Source organism: Chanodichthys erythropterus, chromosome 7 (genome assembly GCF_024489055.1).
Source record: "Chanodichthys erythropterus isolate Z2021 chromosome 7, ASM2448905v1, whole genome shotgun sequence".
Lineage (NCBI taxonomy): Eukaryota > Metazoa > Chordata > Actinopteri > Cypriniformes > Xenocyprididae > Chanodichthys > Chanodichthys erythropterus.
The window spans coordinates 31,089,194-31,113,562 of NC_090227.1; the positions used below are offsets into that span (position 1 = coordinate 31,089,194).

Genomic DNA, 24,369 nt, shown 5'->3' on the forward strand with positions numbered 1-24,369 from the left:
AGGCTAACATTTATGATTGCTATCAAATCCTGTGAATGGTCTAATATATTTTCCAATGTATCGCTAGGACAGAAACGCCAGGGTCAACTTGCTGGCTATCCAAGCTAACAGACTCTAAATAGTGTTCTGTGCTTGTCTGTGCAGCCAACGACAGAACAGTTAGCATGCTTTGCTCAAACTTTTGCCATTGCCTTAGAACTGGTACATCATTTTCGCTTGCAAAAAAAAAAAATGATGGCGCCGTGGGTGGAAATGTTCAAATTAAGGGGCGGTAATATTATAAGATCCCCTTCCTATGTCACAAAGGGAGTAAAATCTGAGCGGCTCGTTTTTTTCACATACTTGCAGAGAAAGGCTTGACAAAACAAATTTACTGGATTGTCCCTTTTCACATTTTCTGGATTGGTAGATGCACCGGAGACCCGATTATAGTACTTAAACATGGAAAAATGTGAGATTTTCATGACTTTTATGTCCACTTTCTTTAATGAGGGGAGCTTGCATAGGAGAGTCTTAAGATTTTTGCACCAGCGTACCATAAAACAGGAGAAAATATACCATGGAGCCATATTTTATTATTTTATTCTATTTTTGTTTGTTTTGTTTTGTTCTTTGTTTGAGACATGGCATGACTGCATAATGGCTTGAGTGCAGATTGGTCATTTCTGTTTTGTTTTGTTTTTTTAATGAAAAAAAGCAATGTACTCAGAAGTACTTGTTCAGGTTTAGCTAACATTGGAGGACATTGTGCAGCAGTTGTGTTCCCAGGAGTATAGCTTGGTTAGACACACATAAACCCTTAACCGAGTTCTTTTGAGTCACTGGGTGTCCTAAACTAAATGTCACAGTGTTCCTTGGTGAACAGTGCTGAACAGGCTGACATGTTCAACATGCATCAAGCGACTTGCCATGAGTGTGTCATCAGACGGCAGCATCGTGTGCTTAACATTAGCACTGGTTGACATGCTAGGACACAGCTGGTGTCATTAGCATTTAGTATCTTTAAAGAAATCACATCTAGCTTCATTTAGAATGCAGATTCGTGTGACCTTATTTGTATTGCCTTCCCCTGGGTCGCACAAAAACCACAGTTTCTGAATATTTTTATGTTCAGTACTTTAAGTTTTAAAAGAAAAGTGAGTAAGGATTTTTCAATTTAGAACTTTTCAAACAAGACTGATATAATCGTACATGCACTTGTTGGTCTTGTATGCGAGTCCTTTTTAAGACGGTCATCTTGAAGGTGTAGCCTCATATTTAATGGATGTGTTTTCTTTATGTCTGGAACATATAACCCATACTCCTGCACTCACAAATCCATTAAAGTTGGTACAAATGTCTGATGTCTTTTGGGGGGGAGGAAAGCTTGCTCTGTTGAGATCCTCTCTTTTAGACATATTTTTTTTGTGTGTGTGTCATAGACTGTAAAAAAAGTGTGTGTATTATATTTATTTCTAGACAATCAAGGCAACAGCGCCATCTAGGGTTTTGCAGTGAAGGTTGATAATAAAATATGGTGATTTTTAATATCTTGTTTTTGTCTTCACAGACTCAAGTGCTGAATAAACACCTGAGTTCTCTCATGCCAGGATTGACTGCAAAGGTTTTTAGGACATACAACGCCTCTATAACCCTGCAGCAACAGCTGAAAGAACTCAGCAACAGTGAGTACCTTGTTTTTCTGCCTCTCTTTCTCTCTCTTTTCTTCTAGCATACTATCAGTCAAACTTCAAGTGAATATGCAACTTCAAGAGAACTAGTTTAATTTCCAGATGTTCAGCCATGCCGGCAGTATGGATGTGCATTGGAACATTTGCTAAAAACGCTCAAATATGATGCCAATATGGATTGCTGTCAGAGTGTTCAAAAACAAAACGTACATTGACAACTGTGAGTCCACAGGAACATATGGATATGGTTAGTATGACAGCATATCTAAACTCAAACAAGTGACATTATAATCAAAGTTTCTACTCCATGAGCACGCAACGTAACTGGTCGCAGTTTCACATCAGAGTTTGAGTTTGTAGTTCATTGCAAGCTTCATTTTTTGTATTAATTATTATACAGTTTTTATTTCTACTTTTTCAATTAGTCTTTTTTTAAAAAAAATCTGTTTATATTACTTAATTATTATTACAATATATTATTATAGAGTTCTTAATTGCTTAGTTTTTTTAGTTTTTAATATTTTTGTTTATATATTTATGTTAAATTTCTCAGAGCTATTGCTGTAGAGAGTTTTTGTTTTTAATTGTAAAGGTTTTGTAATACCATGTAGTATTATTTTAGAACTGTATTATTTGAGTTAGTTTTGGAGTCATGAAAAGAGTTTTGTTACAGTTTTCCCAGTTACTTTTTGTTTAGTTTAGCAGCTTAACTGAAAATATATTTGTTTGAGTTTTATTTTTCTTTGTTACTGGCCAAGCCATAAATCATAGATATAGGGAGCCCAAACTATAAAGTATAAGCATTAAACTGCTCAAACATCTGGATTCAGTCAGGAACCCATTGTTCAAACCCATTAGATCTTTGGAACACAAATTAAGATATTTTTGATGAAATCCAAGAGTTTTTTTTTTTTAATTCTCAATAGAAAGCAATGAAATTACCACATTCAAGGTTCAGAAAAGTAGTAAAAACATTGTTAAAATAGTCAACGTGACTTCAGTGGTTCAACCTTAATGTTACGAAGCGACAAGAATACTTTTTGTGCTCAAAAACAAAACAAAAATAATGACTTTATTCAACAAATTCATCTCCAAATTCGTCCTTCTCCTACGCTTTGTTCGGTGCAGCGCTTACAGCTTCTACGTCAGAACGCCGACTCAGTATTCGCTGATGCCTGTTCACGTGAGAAGCACAACGCATGTCTGTCAACTGTGTACGAGTCTTGCAGGGTAGAAAAGTATTCTCGTCGCTTCATAACGCTAAGGTTGAACCACTGTTGTCACGTGGACTATTTTAACAAGGTCTTTAATGCCTTTCTGGAACTTGAATGACAGTAATTGCTTTCAATAGGGTATAAAAAAAGTTGGATTTCATCAAAAATATTATAATTTGTGTTCCGAAGATGAACGAAGGTCTTACGGCTGTGGAACGACATGATGGTGAGTAATTAATGACAGAAATTTAATTTTTGGTTGGACTAACCCTTTAAGTATGTAGTGTAAATTATTTGAACTAGTAATATGATGTAGCGCTGGAAAAAATGAAGAGAATCGCCATATTTATGCATTTAGTTATTGGCTGGTAAAATGACCTGTTGCTCTCTATTTGTCATGGTCATAAATTGTTACAACAAAACCTTATTATTACCATGGTAGAGACTGCATTTATCGTGTCATGTCTGCTCAGGGCACGGTTTGATGGACTTGTTCTAGTTTGTTGCACCACTAGCAGTGTAAATGGGATTCTCATCATTAGTTATTGAGTTGTGTTTTTGCGCTAATGAGACTGTTGAATGTTTGCTTGAGTAGTGTAACTATCTGAGTATCTCTAGCGAGTGCTACAATCTGTGCATGTGATGTGTGTGTAATGCTGAGGTGTTGGATCGCCGCTGAGAGGAAATCTGTTTTCTGTATCTGCTACAAGCTCTAATTAAATCAGCTCAGTGTGTGGCAGGGTCTCGCCCATCAGGTGCCATGTGCTGTGTGTATAAGTGGTTGGCATGTTGGCTTGTAATTTACAAATTTACACTGAGATACTTGTTTAAGGTTCTAGAATTAACCATTTCTAATGCATTTAACCATTTTCTGCTCTGTATTTCCTTCACGTTACAGGCATTACAATTGTTTTGATATTCAATTAGAATGAAAATATTAATTATAACAAACATCAAAAAATGCATTTTAAAAATGTGCAGGTGATTATTTCACCTCAAAGTTAAAAGAAACAATATACTCTATATAGTTTTAAATAAAGAGAATGAAACCCCATTTTGTAACAGTTAAGAAATAATTTATAAATATAATTATTAATTATTTGTGTTACTTATTTTTGCTCTAATGTGAAAAAATCACATTCTTATTTTAATGAAAAAACTATTATTTAAATGCAAGTATGAATACTTTATCTTTGTACTGCCTTATGTTAAATTTTAATTTTAAAATCATTGTATTCAAATCAGGCTATAAACTATACTAAAACTATAAAAAAATTATATTTGTTGAAATAAATTTGAAATAAAATATAAATATTTATTGAAAAACTAACAAAAATAAATTAAAAGTAGAAATTTTAGAAATGTAAACTGAAATAAGTTTGTTGAAACACTAAAAAATATAAACTGAAAATGAATAAAACTTACTAAAACTAAAATAGAAATAAAATAAATTATACCTAAATAGCAATATTAAAAAAACTAATAAAATGGCAAAAGCACATAACAAAATTACTAAAAATTAATTATAATAAAACTAAAATAACTAAAAATTCTCATTACAGGATTACACTAATAAAAATAACCACTTATACAGAACAATTTGGATGGGGTGAAATATATCTATTTTTAGTATTCTTAATAGTAATGATCTTTATAGTAAGTAATTGTTTTAAATAGTTATTTTGTTCAAATCTAACAGCTGCCAGTTAACATATTTAAATGTTTCTGTCACTCAGCAAATCTTCTCACTCTCTCTTTTGTTCTGTATGTGTGTGTTAATGTGTCATTCTTACTACAGTGAAGGAGAATGTGGCGGAGAAGTTGCTCTCTTACAACCGGGCAAACCGTGCGGTTGCAATTCTATGTAACCATCAGCGGGCGCCGCCAAAGACCTTCGAACAATCCATGGCTAACCTGCAAGCAAAGGTACTGGAGATATGAGACTGAATAGTAAGACAAAAAAATGATACATTTAAATAACATGAAAGAAAAGTTTAAATATGATGCTGTTTTATTAAGGTTTTTTTTTTTTTTCTTTTCTTGCTCCTTTCAGATTGACAGCAGGAAGGAGCAGCTGGACTTGGCTAAGAAAGAGCTAAAGCAGGCCAAGAAAGAAGCCAAAGGGAGCTCAGACAACAAGCTGCTCATGTCAGCATCTTATTCCAGGCCTCTGAAAAGGGGCTTTTGTTTGCTCTTGCAGCCTTTACAATCCTTTATACACTATATGAATATGATATACACACATGTAAAAAGCTACAATGTTTGTGTTCAGTGTGGTGGAGAAGAAGAAGAAAGCTGTGCAGAGGTGTGAGGAACAGTTGCTGAAGATGGAGGTTCAGGCTACAGACCGAGAGGAGAACAAACAGATCGCCCTGGGCACCTCCAAACTCAACTACCTGGATCCACGCATCACCGTGGCCTGGTGATGATGTCACACTCAAACACACAAACTTGCCACACACATATTCTCGTTATATTTCATATTAGAATTATTTCATTGTTTCTTTATTTTCTGCTTCTAGGTGTAAGAACATGGAGGTGCCACTGGATAAAATTTACAACAAATCCCTAAGGGATAAGTTTGCCTGGGCTGTCGACATGACTGAACATGACTTTGTGTTCTGAGTGTGATTTGTTCGTTTTCCAGTTCAACACAATGTTTTATACAAAACTCACATTTTAATCTGTTGACTGAATTGTGCAGCCATGTTCTTTTGTGATATTGTTGGCACTTTTTTATTGTTCCTTTTTTTTTTATATTGTTTAATCAAATTCAGTTCTAAATTATTTTAAGAAAGTTCAATAAATGTTTATGCCTTGTAGGGAAACCTTTTATGTCCTTTTTTTTTTATCTAAATGACCAAAAAAAGCTTTTTAGGAGACATATTTTACCTCAAAATCAGAGGGGAAAAAAAATACAATTAAGATTATTTTATGACCATAAGGGTTTTTTTGGGGGGCATTGTGACATTATCATCACAATTATTCTCAATGATGTGATGTGAAAAATAATATACAAATAATACAGTAATTAAAGCCCTCTGGTCTGGAAATTTTAATATATTTATCAAAGCAAAATGCTGATATGTTCTTGACAGATTTTTTTGAGACTGAGGTTTATATCCCGTGTAATTTACCAGTATATATCGCCACAAGTTTTTTTTTTTTTTTCTGCTTTAAAATCAGACATTTCATGGGGAACATTGTCAAATTTTAGCTGAAGCAAATGATGTTCCGCATCATGCCATAGACCTTTGATAAATGGTATGTGACTTTAAAATTTCTAACGTGTTAAGGCATTAATCATCAACTTAGCTTACATATTGACCAATTACAACAGTCATTTACATTTCCAAGAATTCACCCTGTTAGTTTTAGCTCGAGTGTATTTGAGGCAAGATATTTTGCATGTCAACATACGAAGAGTTCAGATGTAAGCCGCCAAACGCCACCACCTTCAAAAAATATATACAGGTGCTGGTCATATAATTAGAATATCATCAAAAAGTTGATTTATTTCACTAATTCCATTCAAAAAGTGAAACTTGTATATTATATCCATTCATTACACACAGACTGATATATTTCAAATGTTTATTTCTTTTAATTTTGATGATTATAACTGACAACTAAGGAAAATACCAAATTCAGTATCTCAGAAAATTAGAATATTACTTAAGACCAATACAAAGAAAGGATTTTTAGAAATCGTGGCCAACTGAGAAGTATGAACATGAAAAGTATGAGCATGTACAGCACTCAATATTTAGTTGGGGCTCCTTTTGCCTGAATTACTGCAGCAATGCGGCGTGGCATGGAGTCGATCAGTCTGTGGCACTGCTCAGGTGTTATGAGAGCTCAGGTTGCTCTGATAGCGGCCTTCAGCTCTTCTGCATTGTTGGGTCTGGCATATCGCATCTTCCTCTTCACAATAAGGTCAAGGTCAGGTGAGTTTGCTGGCCAATTAAGAACAGGCATACCATTGTCCTTAAACCAGGTACTGGTAGCTTTGGCACTGTGTGCAGGTGCTAAGTCCTGTTGGAAAATGAAATCTGCATCTCCATAAATTTGGTAAGCAGCAGGAAGCATGAAGTGCTCTAAAACTTCCTGGTATACGGCTGCGTTGACCTTGGACCTCAGAAAACACAGTGGACCAACACCAGCAGATGACATGGCACCCCAAACCATCACTGACTGTGGAAACTTTACACTGGACCTCAAGCAACGTGGATTGTGTGCCTCTCCTCTCTTCCTCCAGACTCTGGGACCCTGATTTCCAAAGGAAATGCAAAATTTACTTTCATCAGAGAACATAACTTTGGACCTCTCAGCTACAGTCCAGTCCTTTTTTTCTTTAGCCCAGGCGAGACGCTTCTGACGCTGTCTGTTGTTCAAGAGTGGCTTGTCACAAGGAATGCGACAGCTGAAACCATGTCTTGCATACGTCTGTGGGTAGTGGTTCTTGAAGCACTGACTCCAGCTGCAGTCCACTCTTTGTGAATCTCCCCCACATTTTTGAATGGGTTTTGTTTCACAATCCTCTCCAGGGTCCGGTTATCCCTATTGCTTGTACTCTTTTTTTTTTTTTCTTTTTTTTTCTCCCACATCTTTTCCTTCCCTTCGCCTCTCTATTAATGTGCTTGGACACAGAGATCTGTAAACAGCCAGCCTCTTTTGCAATGACCTTTTGTGTCTTGCCCTCCTTGTGCAAGGTGTCAATGATCATCTTTTGGACAACTTTCAAGTCAGCAGTCTTCCCCATGATTGTGTAGCCTACAGAACTAGACTGAGAGATCATTTAAAGGCCTTTGCAGGTGTTTTGAGTTAATTAGCTGATTAGAGTGTGGTACCAGGTTGACCTTTTCACAATATTCTAATTTTCTGAGTTACTGAATTTGGGATTTTCCTTAGTTGTCAGTTATAATCATCAAAATTAAAATAAATAAACATTTGAAATATATCAGTCTGTGTGTAATGAATGAATATAATATACAAGTTTCACTTTTTGAATGGAATTAGTGAAATAAATCAACTTTTTGATGATATTCTAATTATATGACCAGCACCTGTAATATTGAGCGAATGCTCATAGTATTCGTTCATCAAATATTTTCGCTTCAAATCCGTTAAATCCCACGTCAGTCCATTCAGAGATACCGGTTCGTTGGCAGAAACCGTTAAACGCCACAGAAGAACCAATCGGAAGACGCGAATGATTTCAAGATGAATGACGGTGAGCCGGCTTTTATCATGTTTTGCCCATAGTTACAGTGGCAATGACAGGATTTCGCGAGTAGCAAGTAAACACAACAGTGGTCCCTTTGCTGCTGTAAAAATGACAGAAGCGGACGTTTTACCATGTCTTCTTGTTCAAAGAGGTATTTTGCAAAAAAAAAAAAAAAAAAAAGTTAAATGAACTGACAAATGTGACATTTTTGAAAATAAGTCATTTCAATAACTGACTTACAACCTTTTCATTGTCATTAAAGTGAAATTACTGAACCTAAACATAAGAGCCTGGTAAAACAAATGATGTTTTATTAACAAAATTCGGGAGGAGCAAGTTCAGATAATTAAACTAATTAGCACAGGTGGAGAGCATTAAAGTAGTCAACTCAACCAATGTCAAAAGGTATAAATTCAGCAGACTGACCTCTGTTCATCTGAGAGTTTATCAGCATCCCTCCTCCACCCCCATCTCCTCACTTATAGTTCTATCTACTTTTACCACACAGGGGGGGGGAGTACTCTGGGTTCGGGCCAAAATTCTGAGCTCGGAGCCCTCTCCCCGGACAGCACGCCAAATACGCAAACTTTACTCCATTTAATTATATGGATATGTGAACTCGTGAAATGCTCATTTAAATGAAAACATGTCAGACAGACTAGGTTTTTGTATCTGAACTCATGTCTCTTTGACATATTTAGTTTTCTTGATAACCATATTACCATAAATAGAGGTAAAATAGTGAATGGTTTAAGAAAGCTACCAATATAGAGAGATGAGGACACATGTTTTAAGAAACAACTTTAATTCAACAACAGGAATGATGTTAGGTTGGCACTTGGGCTAGTGCTGTTATTACAGTAACGCGGGGTTCGATTCTACAGTTGGATGTCATGTTTAAAAAGTTCTTTGCAGTCCATTACAGCAAAAAGGAAAAAAGGGTAGCATACAGTCACAGCATCAAGATTGACTTTAATTCCTGCTAAATATTTAAAAAAAAGCATCACATCAAACCAAAATATGTTAGTCACCATAGAGAAAATCTTGCTGCTCCTGAATGGTTTATATAGTGTCTTCTACTTGGTATCCTGTAAAAAATGAGTGCATTTTACTACAGTATGCCAGAATTAAATGCCATTTAAAATCAAACATTCACAAACAAAACAATTACTAAAGCAATAGAAATAAAATAAAACTACCTGTACTAGGAGGCCTCTCCTCCCTCTTTGACCTTGTTCTCCCCTTCAATCTCTTCCACTCCAGCCTGAGTCATCAGGTCTGCTATGTTCTTCTCCAGATCATCGATGCGGGTGCTCATTTCATCAAGTGAATCTTGTTAAGGAAGATGGGAACTAGTGCAGGTAATAAACCACCATTTAAGTGAGTGTGAGGGCAAAGCAATATTTGCTTATGATTTTGATTTGTAATCAAGAGTTGTGTGTATTCTAAACTTGCAGGCCATTAGTACTGAATTAAAACATTAATGCATTTGTAGTTTTGTGAAACTGATCACAGGGTGGCGACAGGATTTTGATGATCTTGTGGTTTTCGTAGATGTGGTAAATTTTGATTCTATGAAAATGTGGAGCTTTCGACAGAGATTAGCAATATCAGCCCTGTTCAATAATGGTGGTTGTGGCATTTTAGTAGTTAAGGATCTGGATTAATCTCTCCAAGATTGACTATTTGATCCGCCTCTCACATTTGAACCCCCGAGTTACAGATACTGAAACCTGAATTAAATTGAATAACACAGTGAATTCATGCTGGTACATAGACTTGTGCCAGAATAAATATAGACCTTATTCAGAGCAGCGCCATTACAGGTATGAAAGCAAGGCTGTGAGGGATAGACTTTTCAATAGCATATGCTGTATAAAGTTTATAGATCAGTTATAATTTTCCACAGCTCATGTTGTCAGGTTTTTTTTGTCTACTGAATTTTTTTGAGAAGATGTTTTGCCGGCAGAACAATTCAAAAACACCTTAAATATCAGTACAACCCACTAAAGAGTATCCCTCACAGCCTCAATTTCATTCCCTTTAAAAATCAAAGATGGCACTGCTGTGAATAAGGTATATTGCTGTCGATACAAATTGAAAGACTCTCTTTTATGGAAGACCATTTCCACCACATAAGAGTAAAAAAACAAAATAATAATAATGCTTTGGTAAATGTTCATTACGACATTAAAAATCAGAATTATGACATAAGTGACATTAATGAGATGAAAAGTCAAATGATGATTATATCATGGGAGCATTTTGAATAATACTCCCATAAATAAATTTGAAATATGACAAAGTCCATTTTAATCACGACTTTGTCACCATTTCCATGTATTATGTCAATTTAAACCATCTCAATAATGACTTAGTGCGTCAATTTTATATCTCATATCATTTCGACTGTCATTTTTTACGTCATTGTTATTTACAAAAGCGTGCTTTTTCCTTCGGTGGAGGAAATGGACTTCCATACTCTACTTCATATTTAGCAGATGCTTTTTATCTATAATCTCATTTAAACACCTTGTATATATGAGACTACTAGTGCCTTTTAGAAAAACCCTATAGCTATAACAAAAACCAGAAAGGATATTTCTCCCGATGATCTGGTCTGACATTGTCTGGAATTTATCCTGCATCTGCTGCAGCAATGTCTGCACCTGTTTGGGAGAAACATGCAGTTAATCTAACATATATAAATACATGAAGACATGTAAATATGCTGGAATAAAACATTGTAACAAATAAATCTGCTTGTTTGAATCACAACAATATTTTTTCAGAAAAATCTAATTTAAAACCGTAAACGATGCTTATATCGCATCAAAATAATCCAAGTACAACAGATAAACAGGGCCTAGCATTAGCCTAGCTTAGCAAACCACAAAAATGTCGTTTATTTTCAAACCTACCACTGCTGTGAGATCCTGCACCGATTTCGGGTCTGTTTCTGCCATATTTTTTTAAATAAATAGATGCGTACAGCTGCAAAAGATGTTAATTCTTCTTAAAATTGTGTATCCTCCCAGCTCTTTGCTTTCTAAAAAAAATCAGCTGCTGGCTAAAACACGGAGTCGTGACGAATATCGCGAGATTTTAGAGACCTCTCAGTGAGAGATTCCCACAGCTGCAGGCACGCAAATGTACTTCTGGCGTGATCAGACGCTCAGCAGCAGAGCAGTGCTGCTCGTCCAAAAGATGCAGTGATTTCATCTATTATAACCAGCAGGATAGGCCAGAATTTATTTAAGTGATTCAGCTGATTTTGTTGCTCGATGGCAAAATGGTTGTTTTGTTTATTTATGTTTACACCATTGTGTAGGAGAGGCAGAGATTACCAAAGAAAATCTTTATTTGATAGATATATTTTGGCCTTTTAGACCGTTTAAAATCACAATTAAGACGATTCAAATGGGCAGAACAACATGTAGACTAAAAGATAAATTATCTAAAAAATGTTGCGGGCAATTTATTTGTCATATTTGTTCAGTTTATGCAGAATATAAAAAAGAGTCGTTTTGTTGCTGTTTTGAAGTTTCAATACTTCACCGTCAAAATGAGTAGAATGGGAGAAGTAGCGCTATTCAAACAAATATTTGGTTTGATGCAATCTTGTGGTGTTCTCTCTGGTTTGTTTTGTTTTTTCCTCTTCCTCTGTAACATTAGACTGATGAAAGCTGCGCGCGGTCAAGCCCACATCTCCAAACTGCATCAGCCTGATTTAGACTGGATGATGGCTAGATGAGACAGCATATGACTGCTCACGAGTGTGTGCTGCTGATATTATAGGATAGTTGTCAAACAAGTCTTCGCCCGAAATAAGGTATGCTTGAACTTACTACGGTTATTTCCTTTTTGCAACTTCTTTCTGTTACAGTTTCGTTACAGTAAAGCGAAACTGAATATGCAAAAAGAGTGAGTAGCTTAAAGCGAAAAGCACCATGGTTTTCGCGTTGCATGCCTGAAATTGCCGATCTGAGAGTTCTTGAAAGGCGATACTGCATTAATGTTCCCTCTGATTCATCAGGTTCACTTTATTGGACAAGACAAAACATGCAGATAAGTTTTACACGCAGCGTATCCCGGAGTGGTTTGTTCATATCCTCCTTGTAGTGATTATGTCCTGTTCTTTTGAGTCGGATCTTTTGAACCATTTAAACCGGTTTTGTGAAAAGAAAGATGTCGTTCACGAATCGAATCGGATTGAATCAGTAAAAGCGGTTCTCGAATTAACCGAGTGGATCTTTCGTAATTAAAAATGATATATAGGGTATCTCGTTCGGATAGCCTGTCCTAATGAGTCGAGAACCAATGAGTGAGATTATAAAACGTTTGACTGATTCGGCGAAAAGATACTTTAATTGCCAGAAAAAAGTAGCCTACAGCCTAAATAAAAGTGACTATTTATTTACGACTCGATTGTATTGCAGGTTTATTAGTATGCATGTGGAGCATATTGTTTTAATAACATTTAAGTAACTTTCCGCCTGAGGATGAATTCATTTTAATAGGCCTATTGTAAATTCAAATAGCCTATTAGGCTCTATTTTATGAGGTGAATCATGATGAAGTGGACTGGGACACATAACATACAATTAAACTCTCTTACTACTTAGACTTAGTAAAATTATAATAAACAGCAACGATAACGTAAAAGAACCAAGAATCGATTCACGTACTGTTCAAAAGAATCGATTCAGACTTCCCATCACCTATTCACACTGGTGTTTACTGCGCTTAAAACAGCTATTGACGGAATTTAATTAAGGTCTCGAGACGTTTAAGGTTTAACTACTTGCAACATGAAGACAGAATACACAGAAAGAAGGAAAACGTTTAAAAGCTGCTCAGTGGTGGATGCAAAAACGCGTTCTGTGTGAACCGACTCTTCAGGTTGGAACCCACATGAGGAATTTTCCTGCTGTCCCAACGTGCTATCCGGTTTCTAAATATCACAACACAGACGTGCACATTGCATGAAGTGCCTCAAGCATACCAGACGTGTCTGATGGCCATGTTTGCCATTCCAGATAATGATAGTCTCTCTTTTTTGTCCAGGAAAACTAAATATATTTAGTGTAGGTGTGGATGTGAACATCTGTTCATGTAGGCTAGGAGACACAAGAGAGAGGTGGAGACATGTCCGACTCAGAAGAGCCCAACCCCCCCACGGAATGCAGTTATGCAACACCTCTATGTACAGTAGCACTTCTCAGAAAGTATACTTCACTGCTAGACCTCCACTAGGCTATACAAAAGCAATGATTAAGTTCTTGTTTCCAGTTGCCTTCAGATGGATTATACATTCTTTACTAATCTGACTAGGCTACTTACCATATAATCCTCTTTAAAATGTTGCAGGACCCTTCGGCTTGATTTTGTTTTGATTTTTGTTTGTTTGTTTGATCATATACATGCATTTTATACTTTCCAACCATCAACACTTGTCAGCTAGGTATAGTTTTCTTACTGGCTAATAATTAAGATAAAGTTATGATGAAACTGACTGATAGTCTTGGTAACAACAGTAAAATCAGTAATGTTTTGCCATGTATTCCATTATTTTCTGTCTGAATTACAGTTGAAAAATGTAAATATAATCCAATACAGTTTAAACGGGGGGAAATTAATAGGGGTCATGTGCTCAAGAATTTAATATTTGTTTAAAAATTAGTTTCTTCCAGGCTTTTTGTAAGCATAGATTACACCTCAAAACTTTTTCTACATCCTTTAAAGAATGCTCACCCTCAGAAAACATGTCTGTCCAAGGCTTTTGCTGATTTGAGGAAATGATGCTGCAATGTAAGCTTAAAACTGTTTTGAAACTTTCTAGATCTTGTGACTCAGCCCATCATGTTGAGGAGATGTTTGTCTGGTCAGAGACAAAGAGAAGCCTTATCTTTTGCTGCACAGTTCTCCTGTGAGCAGAGCACAAACGTCCTGTTTGGCTGAGATACTGTCAGACTGGGTGGCAGCATGTAGAAGACTGTTACTGTTTCACTACTATGTAATTGGTCCCTCTTAGGATCTCATGTATAGAAAGGCGCACATGAATCATTTACAGTGTGTCTATATTATAGTCATTGTTGTTCCTGTGAGAGCTTTAAGGTTACTGAAGGTGGCACTGTTGCTTTTATTGGTGCTGTTACAGCTATATATGCCTGTTTTATTACATTGCACTTTATTATGTTATAAAATGTAAAATTGTCTCTTCTTGCAGGGGATATGAGTATAAAGAGGCTGTTTTGTTAAGGACTAAGCGATGGAGCAGGGGTCAGAAGAGAACATGGAGAGCTCGTGGACTCTGCTATCCTGGCTGGCTTCTGGTGTGATGGTGTTTGGGAGTGCGGTGCCCTACATCCCCCAGTACCAGGAGATCCAGAGGACCAATAATGCTGAAGGATTCTCCACAAGAGTCTGTCTGGTGCTGCTCATTGCCAATATACTTCGCATTTTCTTCTGGTGAGTGGAGGAGAGTTAATGTTACTACATGCTTGGAGGAAAATTTGGAAATCAAAGTGAAATAATCAGGAACAAATCTAATAAAGGTTGAATTTTTTAGTAATTTTGTAGGCCAGGGGCCGTTTCAGAAAGGAGGTTAAGTGAAAACTCTGAGTAAGTTAACGCTGAAATGAGGGAAACTCTGGGTTTTCCGTTTCAGAATAGGAGGTATGTCAAACCCAAGAAAGCAGGTTAAGACAAGCCTGTTTCTGAAAGAGAGGTAACTTATACTCAGAGTCAGTTACTATGGTAACTTACTCTGTGAACCTAACCTGGTCGGGAGCAGGTTTCCTTCGGTCTTAAAGTGCAAGTGATTTTTCATTCATTCACACTGCAAAATGCTTTTTGTACAGAGTATTTTTTGTCCTATTTCAAGTATAAATATCTAAAAATGCTTAAATCAAGATGGATTTTGCATTTAAGAAACTGATATAAGATATTTAGTCTTGTTTCCTGGGGGGATCTAAATTAAGTGCATTATCAATATCTGCCAGTGTGGTAATACAAATAATCTTAATGCAAACAGAAAACAAGATTATTTGTAGTGTCTATTGCTAAGTGCAAATTTACATTAGCTCCGCCCACCAATGTCAGACCAGGTTAAAATTGATGCACGTACTTGTGGCTGCAGTGGTGTAGGCAGTAACGTGTTGGGTGTGGAGAATGAACTTGTGATGCGATTTACTGGGTTCGAATCTGCCTTCTTCCAAGCTCGTTCTTGTCCCTTTTCCCATCACATATCACATTATTGAATAAAAATGAAGAAAATGTTCTAAAAGTGGAAGTAAATTGCCTAACGAGTTTTTAATAATGATAAAATCATTTACATTATTATTGCATCCTGTTAATTTTTTTAAATTTTTTTGCATGTGGGATACCATGAAAATGAATATAAGTCCAATAACTTACCATTCTACCAGTTTTCACCTTTGATAACAGTGATAAGAATTAAACTTGCATTGACTCAGAAGTATGCGGATGTCCTTTTGTCACGTGCTGTTGCCATGGTGAATCGTAATATCGGAGCTCCATTGATGATGGCTTTTCATAGTCGTGGTGCACACGCTTAACTCCGAGTTAACCTACCCGGAGTTGATCGAACTTACTCAATTCAACTGTTCTGAAACAGAAAACTCAGAGTTTCCCATTTCAGGGTAAGTCAACTCAGATTTCAAATTTGAACTCAGAGTTGGTTGAACCTCCTTATTGAAACGGGCCCCTGTTCTTTTATTTATTAGTCCCCTTTTGTTTTGAGAATAGCCCTTCTTCTTAATATTTTTTTATTGTGCTGTTTTATGCATATTTAAGGTTTTAAACTAATTTTTTTTATTTGTAAAAATGTTTAAAAATAAAAAAAACATTAAAAAGTCGACACTCAGCATGAAATTGAAATTCACCCTATCTATAGTACACATAAAGGTTCCTTTATCAAAGAATCTTTCAGTGAACAATTCTTAATTTTTTTAGAGTGAAAATTATTTTAATAGCCCAAGGAACCTTTTTCCAATATAAAGAACCTTTTGTGCAATGGAAAGATTCCATAATGGAACCATAGATGTCGATAAATTATTGAGTATTCATTTTTGCAGCTGTTTGGTTTCTCTGTAGGCACAACTTTTACACACTTCACTTTTAAATTAAGCATTTATTACTTTGTTTTGCAGGATAGGCAAACAGTTTGAGCTGCCTTTGCTCCTGCAGAGTGTGGTGATGATTCTTACCATGTTGGTTATGCTACATTTGTGCTGTTCCATCCAGAGCAGCAACCGTGTCAGTACTAAACAGCATCATATCACAGGTAATCAAATTAAACAACACCCCATATCCTGAAGTAGTTTGAAACCTTTTTAAAAGGTTTTCTTGAAAGCTGGGCTCCTGCTTGGCTATCTCAATGCCATAACATTCAGTGTGGTTAAAGTGTCCAATATTTTGGGGATCATATTAAGACATAAATCTTTGAAAAGTATAGTAATAATCTCTTGGATGAAAGTAGAAATTTGTAAAGTGCCAGTTATATTGATTGCTACAAGGCCTTGCAGTATTCAAGTAATGTATTTAAGCCTGAGGTGATATGAATGGTATGTAGACTTAAGTATGCAAGAACATTACTAAACAGATATCGCATCTTTCTCTACTGTCATGTAGATGGGAATAAAAGAACATGAATGTTACTCATTGCCTGGAGCGCCTGTCTAGTCACACATTCATTTATAATGAAGATGTTAAGCGTCTGAGAATATTGGCATCACGTGGACCAGGGTGCAAACTGTTTGTAATTTCCTTTTTGCTCTTCCACAGAATTGATTTATGATAAAGTTAGGCTCCAGTTGATTGACTTTTTCTGGATGTGCATGGGGAAACTTAATCTCAAGTGAGTTTATGAGATCACTGTCTTGGAGGGAGCATAGATGATAACATTTTGCTATGTTGTAATATTCAGAAAATTGAATGTGAAATCAGACAGAGCACTAATTCACCTGCCATGTTGATTTATTAAGCTAGAGGCAATAGCTGTTACTTTCATTTTGTTATAAAGTTACAGTGTGTGAAGCCTGTGTGACATTCTAATGTGGACAGTCAGCAGAATCAGTTTTTTTTTTTTTTTTTTTTTTTTTTTTTTTGTCCGTGCTTAACGGTACAGCAAAATGCAGAAGAAAAGAGCTGTCTCTGCTTTCAAAATGGCTTTGATTGTGTTTATAAAACAGTTAGTTCCTGTCCTTGATTCTGATTTTATTCACGATAAAACACGGCTATGGCCGTTTCACCCAATGGTTCTGTGTATCACTACACAACACCCTTAGCGACCACTCTTAGCAACGTAAACTGTATGTTCTCAGTTGATATTGCTCATTGAAGCTTACTGTGTGTAGAAGAGTACCATGAGAAAGAGATTGAGTGAGTGAGTTTATTACCTGCATTCAGATTGAGCATTTCCCTTCAGGTCAGTCCTATGTTCATAAAAAAAATTCAGTTTAAATGTCCGATGTATTATCTTGTCCTTTTAACAGTTAAGGGGTTTTCCCATGACTGACATCACTAGTCAAAGCATTTGTCAGTTGCGTCTTTTTCCGTGTTCACAATAATTCAGTCTTTTCAATGTAAAAGTCTTCGCTACTGACTGACACACTCATAAAGACAGTCTTTGCTGCCATCTAATGGCATAATAATGTAACTTCTGTTGCTGATCACGGTCAGGGGCTATTTCTTCTGGCGGAAGGAAGGCTTTTAGTAAGAGTTTACTTCATGAAAGTTGCATTGTTACATATTTTTGGCTTTAATATTTGTATTGTGTGGTAACTGTTTTATAAAAGCAATAAGGCACTCGAGGCTGGTGATGTATCGCGAATAAGTCACGGCTGAAGGGGTTGCAGGCACTCTGCCTCGTAACTTATTGCTTACATCCAAACCAGCCCAACATAACAACAAGGCTCAACCCATGGTGTGTGTTTGGGGTAGGGTTTGTTTGAGGACTGGGAGGACTGTCTTGGAAACCTGTTTGAAAACAGAGGCACCACTTTTACACAATTTTCCTTTAAATTAATTTTTTTTTTTTTTTACATTCTAATGTGGACAGTCAGCAGACTCAAATTGTTTTTGTCCATGATGAACAAACAGTTAATGCTGAAGGTGCTTTTTTAGTAACATTACAATAAGGTTTCATTTGTTAACATGAATGTATTAACTAACATGAACTAACCATGAACAATACATTTGTTACTGTATTTGTACATCTTTGTTAACGTTAGTTAATAAAAATACAGCTGTTTATTGTTTTTCGTGTTATTTCACAGTGTATTAACTAATGTTTACAAATACAACTTTTGATTTTAATCAGTAAATGCTGAAATTAACATTAACAAAGATTAATAAATGCTGTAGAAGTGCAGTTCATTATTAGTTCATGTTAACTAATGTAGTTAACTAATGTCAACTAATGAAACCTTATCATAAAATGTTTACGCTTCTTCTCTCTTCTCTATTTAATGAGACTCCTGAGATTTGACTGGGAGTTTTGACAGTTGTGGAAGAAACCATGGTGAAACTTTCTTGAAAGTTTTAGTGAAATTCAGAGAAAGACTTTCTTAAGTGGTGAATTTATTTAGAGATGAAAAATAGATGGGGCACTTATCAAAAAGCAATGTTATTAGTGTCATTGTAAGTGACACTAAAAAATGATTTTAATGTTTTGACAGCCCTAATATCACCCCAGTATACTAATAATACTGTCACAATTAGTTTTTATAGGTTTAACAATGCAAAATAAACTTTATGTGTGTGTTTGTTTGTTTATTTATTTATTAGTAATTTTACTAACTTGACTTTTAAAATGTGTGGAAAAGGATACAAAAAAATAGCATTTGGACATTTTCACATTTATATATATATAATATATATATATATATTATTTGTTTGTTTAATAAAACAGACAGTTCAGTGCTGAACATCCAGTTTCATAGAAGAACTGTTTGCGTCAGCAGGTTTGCCTGAATGGCAGTTAAGGTGTCCGGTTACAGCAGGGACAGAAGGGAAGGGTTTGTGCTGGACCCAGAATAGTACGGACATCGGGTCCTCCCTCTAAAAGTTAGATGTCAAATGAGACCCTCTTTAATCACTGGCTATACCACAGGCTATGTATGACCTACAGCCCACCTGTCCCTGCATAACTTCACACCTACACACACACACACAGGCAGGCAACTGTCAGGCAACATGAACAGACCTTTAAAACACACACACGTGTACAGTTGTGAAGGTATGCTCAAAGTGACCAATTAACCTATACTCTTTTGTATACGTACTGTATGATGTGTCCTCACACGATTCACTTGTCAGTTATACAGGGAACATGTAAGGTTGCGTTAAGCGTAAAGCTTAGGTCTGTTTAACGCTGCAAGCAATGAATGATTTTGCATTGACTCACAATGACTGCCTTCAGGCTTTTCATTAGATTCCTACTGTTGTTGTTTTGACATGTATTTGTAGATGTTGAGAGAGGTGTTATGGTATGACCTTTAGGAGATTGAATTAAGGAAGCCAATGTCCCATATTTGTTTCATCTGTTGTTTTAGAGTATGCTTTAAATGCCAGTGTGCTTTGCCCTGGAGTTTGTTTCAGTTCTATTTCTTCTATCTACTTTTCTGTCTAGTGGCCTTTTCAGAGGATATCTTCATATTTAAGCACAGCTGTGTCACTACTTCACAATAATTAGCAGTTTTATTACTGTCATTATGACAAAACTAAATTTATCCTGCAGCTAAGATTACACTACATTTGGGGTTGGTTTTTTTATTTTATTTTTTTTTTACAAATTTTTTTTTTTTTTTAAGAAAACATTTTTTTCTGTTTAAGGCTGCACTTATTTGATCAAAAATACAGTAAAATAGTAATATTATGAAATATTTGAACCATTTAAAATTCTATTGTGATATGATTTTAAAATGTTATTTATTCCTGATGGCAAAGCTGAGTTTAGAGTAGCCTTTACTCAGTTTTCTTCAGTGTCATATGATCCTTCAGAAATCATTTTAATATACAGTTGTGCCGCTTAATATTTTTGTGGAAACTGATATATTTTTTTCAGGATTCTTTGATGAAAAAAACAGTATTTATTTGAAATAGAAATATTTTTTAACACTATAAATTTCTTTGATCAATTTAATGCATCCTTGCTGAATTAAAGTACTAATTAGAGAAAAAAAAAATCGTACTGACCCCGAACACAGTAAGTATTGAACAGTAAGTATTTATGCCTAATATTACAGGCATTTCTTGGGTTATTTATCATTTAAATATTATTATTATTTTATGTTGTTATCAAGGTTAAAGTGGATCCCTGAGATTTAGATGATCAATTTAACAAATTTAAGTAATAAGACATTAAAAACTAGAACAGCAGAGCCCTCTTGTGGAGACAAATGATACATTACATGAGTTTGATAGACAATGCCCTCAAATAGTAGCAAAAATGTTTATTTATTTTTATGGAAAATATATTAAGTTTAAATGAAGAAACACACTTGCATAATTTGTTTGGAGATATCACTTGATTTGATTTTTTGTAAGATTTTAAGTGTGACTCTGTTGAAGAAATACTTTTTGGGTCACTGTAAATTAAACCAGGTCATTAAATCTTGTGGAATGGTTGTTTGAGCATGCTCAGTGAGTTTCTTTTATTATCCGGGCAGAGGAGTGGCAGGTGCCGTTATCTGTGCCTCGCAGAGCTGAATTGTGACATACCAAGTGTGGCCACTTATTGGGGTGTCAGCTCTGATACTCATTTCATTTCACCCTGGTGTGCATCCAATTAAGTCAAATTGAAATTGAATAAGTACATGTATCCAAGTGACACCATTTGGTCAATGATGCAATTGAATAAGGCTTATATTTTCAGAATTCAGCTGATGTATTTTATTACATTTTCATCGTGTGTATTCATGTGTGCACATTTTCAGTTTTACAGCAGTGTGAACTGACTCATGTTAATGTGAAAAGCACACCTGGAGCTCCCACTGTGTTGTAAATAAATATGGTATACCTGACATAACCTTAATCTGAAAGCTTAACACTTCTGTTGTAAAGACGCTTACATGAATAATTAAGATACATGGAATATATCATGGATCCTCGGAAGAATCTCTACCTCCTCTTTCCCTCCCACTTTTTATACCGGTTCCTGTGTAAATGTTGCGTAAATGTCAGATTATGTGAAATATGTATGATATCAGATGGCAGGAATTAATCTGCTCACACTTCTATCCTCTTGCTAAGTCAAGCAAATTGTAATGCAGGTGTGCTATTTCTCATGCTATTACCCAGGCCATATGTTGGATCTAAAATAAAAATACCATAGACTTTGTTCAGGGGAAATCCATTTTTTTTCTCAAAATACATTTTTTTTTTTTTTTTTTTGTACAATATACAATGTACAGTATAAAAGGATTAAGTGTAAAAGGGTTGTGTTAACTAAACTAACTGTTGCTGCCCTAGCACAGAAACGCGTTGGAAACCACATACAACATCCTCGCACTTTTGTGTGCATTGCATCACTTTTTAAAAATAGCCATTTTTCCCTTATGTCTCATTTTATCTTGAGTGAGGAGTTGAGTCATTCAGCTAAACTATTAGCCTGGGGAAGCTCCAGAGGTGTAAAAAGTACCTGAAAACCACTAGAGTAAAAGTACAGACACCTTACAGTGAAAATGATTCCATTACAAGTCACCAATTCCAATACAACTTGAGTAAAAGTCTTAGAGTATCTGATTTTAAGAATATGTAAGTCTTTTACTCGTACTGAATGTAGGCTCAAAGATGCTCTAGTCCTCAACACCAAGAGACATGCCAGTGAAAAACAAGAAATGGTTGATTTGTGAGGAGAGCAATCACATTTTGTAAAACTGGAATAAAACTAAACACCTCAAAATTGCAATAAATCAAGGTTATCACAACAGCCTCTTAAACATCTATAGAAACTCAGGTCTCAGTTAAGCTCAAGAGCTCAGACAGGGTATAAGTAAAACAATATTCTTCAAAAGTTCTCTTTATAATGGAAAAATAAAATAAAGTAAAAAAAAAAAAAAAAAAAGCCTGCTTGCACTGGGCGTGCTGGTTTCGGCCTCATTACCGGCTGTGGTCATGTCCTCATCTCATATATAAAACATCTATGATTCACAACTACTTGCTAATGCACTCACATTCATGTAATGCAGCCTTGTTGACAAGTTTGTCTAAGTGCAAAACGCTCAAGATATAGTACCTTCAATACCCTGCAGGTGGCGATATTACTTCTTTTGTAGCAGAAATGACTGCTGCAGAAAAAGTTAGGTGCCAAAAGTTAGGTGTAATGCAAAATGTAACAAGTAATTGCATTACTCATCACAAATTTATCGGAGTAAAGAGTACATGTTTTTATTCAAAAATTTAGTCAAGCAGAGAGTAAAAGTTGCTCATATCTTTAATACTCAGTAAAACTTCAAAGTAACCAAAAAGATACTTAAAGGTACAGGTTGTAGAACCTGCCACTAGAGGGTGCACTACCAAAACGATAACAATCGCGTGGTTTGATGACGCTAAGAAGGTGCGTGGAATGATGGGATTTGTTGTCTTCTACCCAACCGCTGATGGTCAGACGGAAAGATAAATCATGGATTTAACGGATGAAGTAAAGTTTTATAAATGTTGTGTTTGATGTCAATGCAAAGATACAAATCAAAACAACTCACCTGTCGAGTAAAACACAAGCGAAATCGACATCTCTTTCTAGAGAAAGAGATGTTTGTCGCGAAGCTCTCTCCATCTAGAAAATGCAACACCGATATTGATCCTCGCTCTTTCTCTCCTCTTGTCCCAAACTGTTCTTGGGTCGTTTGGTTGGCCCGTACGCTTACGTTTACGGGAGCTGTCCTTGTCGACAGAACCAGCGGCAGATGGTAAACAGTAATTATGTTCCATAAATAAGTAACACAATCCACCATAAAACGTGCAAGAAGTAAATAAGGAACTGCTTGATGCAAGCTAGTGGTTTGCTGGACGCTAGACACTACTTCCGCATTTGTCCACGACACTGTCATGTGGTTTCTACGTCAGTAAAGGCGGTAACAAAGGTAACTGACGTCATTGACAGGCGACTGCACTGCCCCGTGTCACTGTTTAGAATGGGAATTTTCTCATGATTTACAAGTAGTTGAAAACATTAGAGATATTGTTAGTAATCAGCTGGACAAAATATATAACACTAGCCTAGTGGTTTTGGGATATTTTACTGTGAATATCTTACAAATTGTACCTTTTAAAGGGATAGGTCACCCAAAAATGAAAATCTAGTGAAAGCCATCCTAGGTATATATGATTATCTTCTTTCAGACAAACATAATCAGAGTTTTATTAAAAAAAATATCCTTGCTCTTCCCAGCTTTGAATGGCGCTCTGATTTTGAAGTCCAAAGAAGTGCATCCATCCATCATAAAAGTAATCCACACAACTCCAGGGGGTTCATAAAGGCCTTCTGAAGCAAAGTGATGGGCTTTTGTTGGAAACATATTAGTAATGGGACAATACATCGAATCTCACTTCACGATCTGGAGCGATTCTGATATTTTCAGATGTATTGCGATTCTCCCTCAAATTAATTTCTGAGCTTAGTTTTTAAACAGCAGATGACACTGCTATACGTGCTTTAGAAACACTTGTACACTGCCTGCTTCCAGTTCCTTTACACACACCATGCACTTAAACCTTAAATAATCATTCATAAAGTTCAAAAAGGTTGAATATTTAACCACTTACATGACTCAACCGAACACACTAGAGCTGTCCAGCCCTCTTCTTCGTCAGTGTTTGAGCATGCAGTTAAAAACTAGCCTAGAGCGCCATCTGCTGTTAAAACTAAGCTTACAATCGATTCAAGAGAGAAATATCGGGATCGATCCAGATTCACTGTACAGATTCAGAATCGATGAATCGTCCCAGCCCTAAAAAATATCCCTATTTAAATCTTTATAAACTAAAATAACTAGCTTCTGGCTGATGGCCTACTCAAATCGACTTACTCCAAAAGAGTAACCCCTGACCAACACACTGACGAACGCAGAAGTGCAGAGGATAGAGCAAAAACATAACACTGGTCTCGAATGAGAAGTATAAAATGAGAATTTCAAATCAGGGGATTTCGATATAAGAAAAGAGGAGCTTGAGTTTGAACCGCGTGAGGCGTTTAAGCTTACGCTACTCCTACATCCTATCATACAGCGCT

At 35.9% G+C, this 24,369-nt stretch overlaps 3 protein-coding genes across 5 annotated transcripts in view; 2 read left to right on the forward strand and 1 right to left on the reverse strand.

Annotated features, from left to right (window-relative positions):
* Positions 1–5,509, forward strand: part of zgc:173742 (DNA topoisomerase I, mitochondrial) — a 30,257-nt gene extending 24,748 nt beyond the window's left edge. The window contains exons 16-20 of the mRNA XM_067389212.1: positions 1,550–1,664; positions 4,683–4,810; positions 4,938–5,032; positions 5,157–5,306; positions 5,407–5,509. Coding sequence (XP_067245313.1) covers positions 1,550–1,664; positions 4,683–4,810; positions 4,938–5,032; positions 5,157–5,306; positions 5,407–5,509 — 591 coding nt within the window. The remainder of the gene's footprint in view (positions 1–1,549; positions 1,665–4,682; positions 4,811–4,937; positions 5,033–5,156; positions 5,307–5,406) is intronic.
* Positions 5,510–8,913: 3,404 nt separating this feature from the next.
* On the reverse strand, positions 8,914–11,213 carry hsbp1b (heat shock factor binding protein 1b). Its single transcript, XM_067390165.1, has 4 exons — positions 11,033–11,213; positions 10,714–10,780; positions 9,311–9,437; positions 8,914–9,199 (listed from the first exon to the last, which is right to left on the reverse strand). The coding sequence occupies exons 1-3, from the start codon at positions 11,075–11,077 to the stop codon at positions 9,316–9,318; spliced, it is 234 nt and encodes a 77-aa protein (XP_067246266.1). The 5' UTR covers positions 11,078–11,213; the 3' UTR covers positions 8,914–9,199; positions 9,311–9,315.
* Positions 11,214–11,283: 70 nt separating this feature from the next.
* si:dkey-246g23.2 (solute carrier family 66 member 2) overlaps positions 11,284–24,369 on the forward strand; it is a 49,305-nt gene continuing 36,219 nt past the window's right edge. The window contains exons 1-3 of one of the 3 annotated variants that reach the window (XM_067390164.1): positions 11,284–11,943; positions 14,341–14,582; positions 16,286–16,419. In XM_067390164.1, the coding sequence (XP_067246265.1) occupies positions 14,383–14,582; positions 16,286–16,419 (334 nt within the window). In that variant the 5' untranslated portion in view covers positions 11,284–11,943; positions 14,341–14,382. Of the gene's footprint in view, positions 11,944–13,307; positions 13,576–14,340; positions 14,583–16,285; positions 16,420–24,369 lie in introns of those variants that run through there. The other 2 variants (XM_067390161.1, XM_067390162.1) reach the window with 2 other exon arrangements.

Coding starts and splice junctions, on each gene's coding strand:
- hsbp1b (XM_067390165.1), bottom strand. CDS start 11,077: ATGGCAGAAACAGACCCGAAATCGGTGCAGGATCTCACAGCAGTG. Junction 10,781..11,032: donor TGCAGGATCTCACAGCAGTG/GTAGGTTTGAAA, acceptor TCTCCCAAACAG/GTGCAGACATTGCTGCAGCA. Junction 9,438..10,713: donor AGACCAGATCATCGGGAGAA/ATATCCTTTCTG, acceptor AACAAGATTCAC/TTGATGAAATGAGCACCCGC.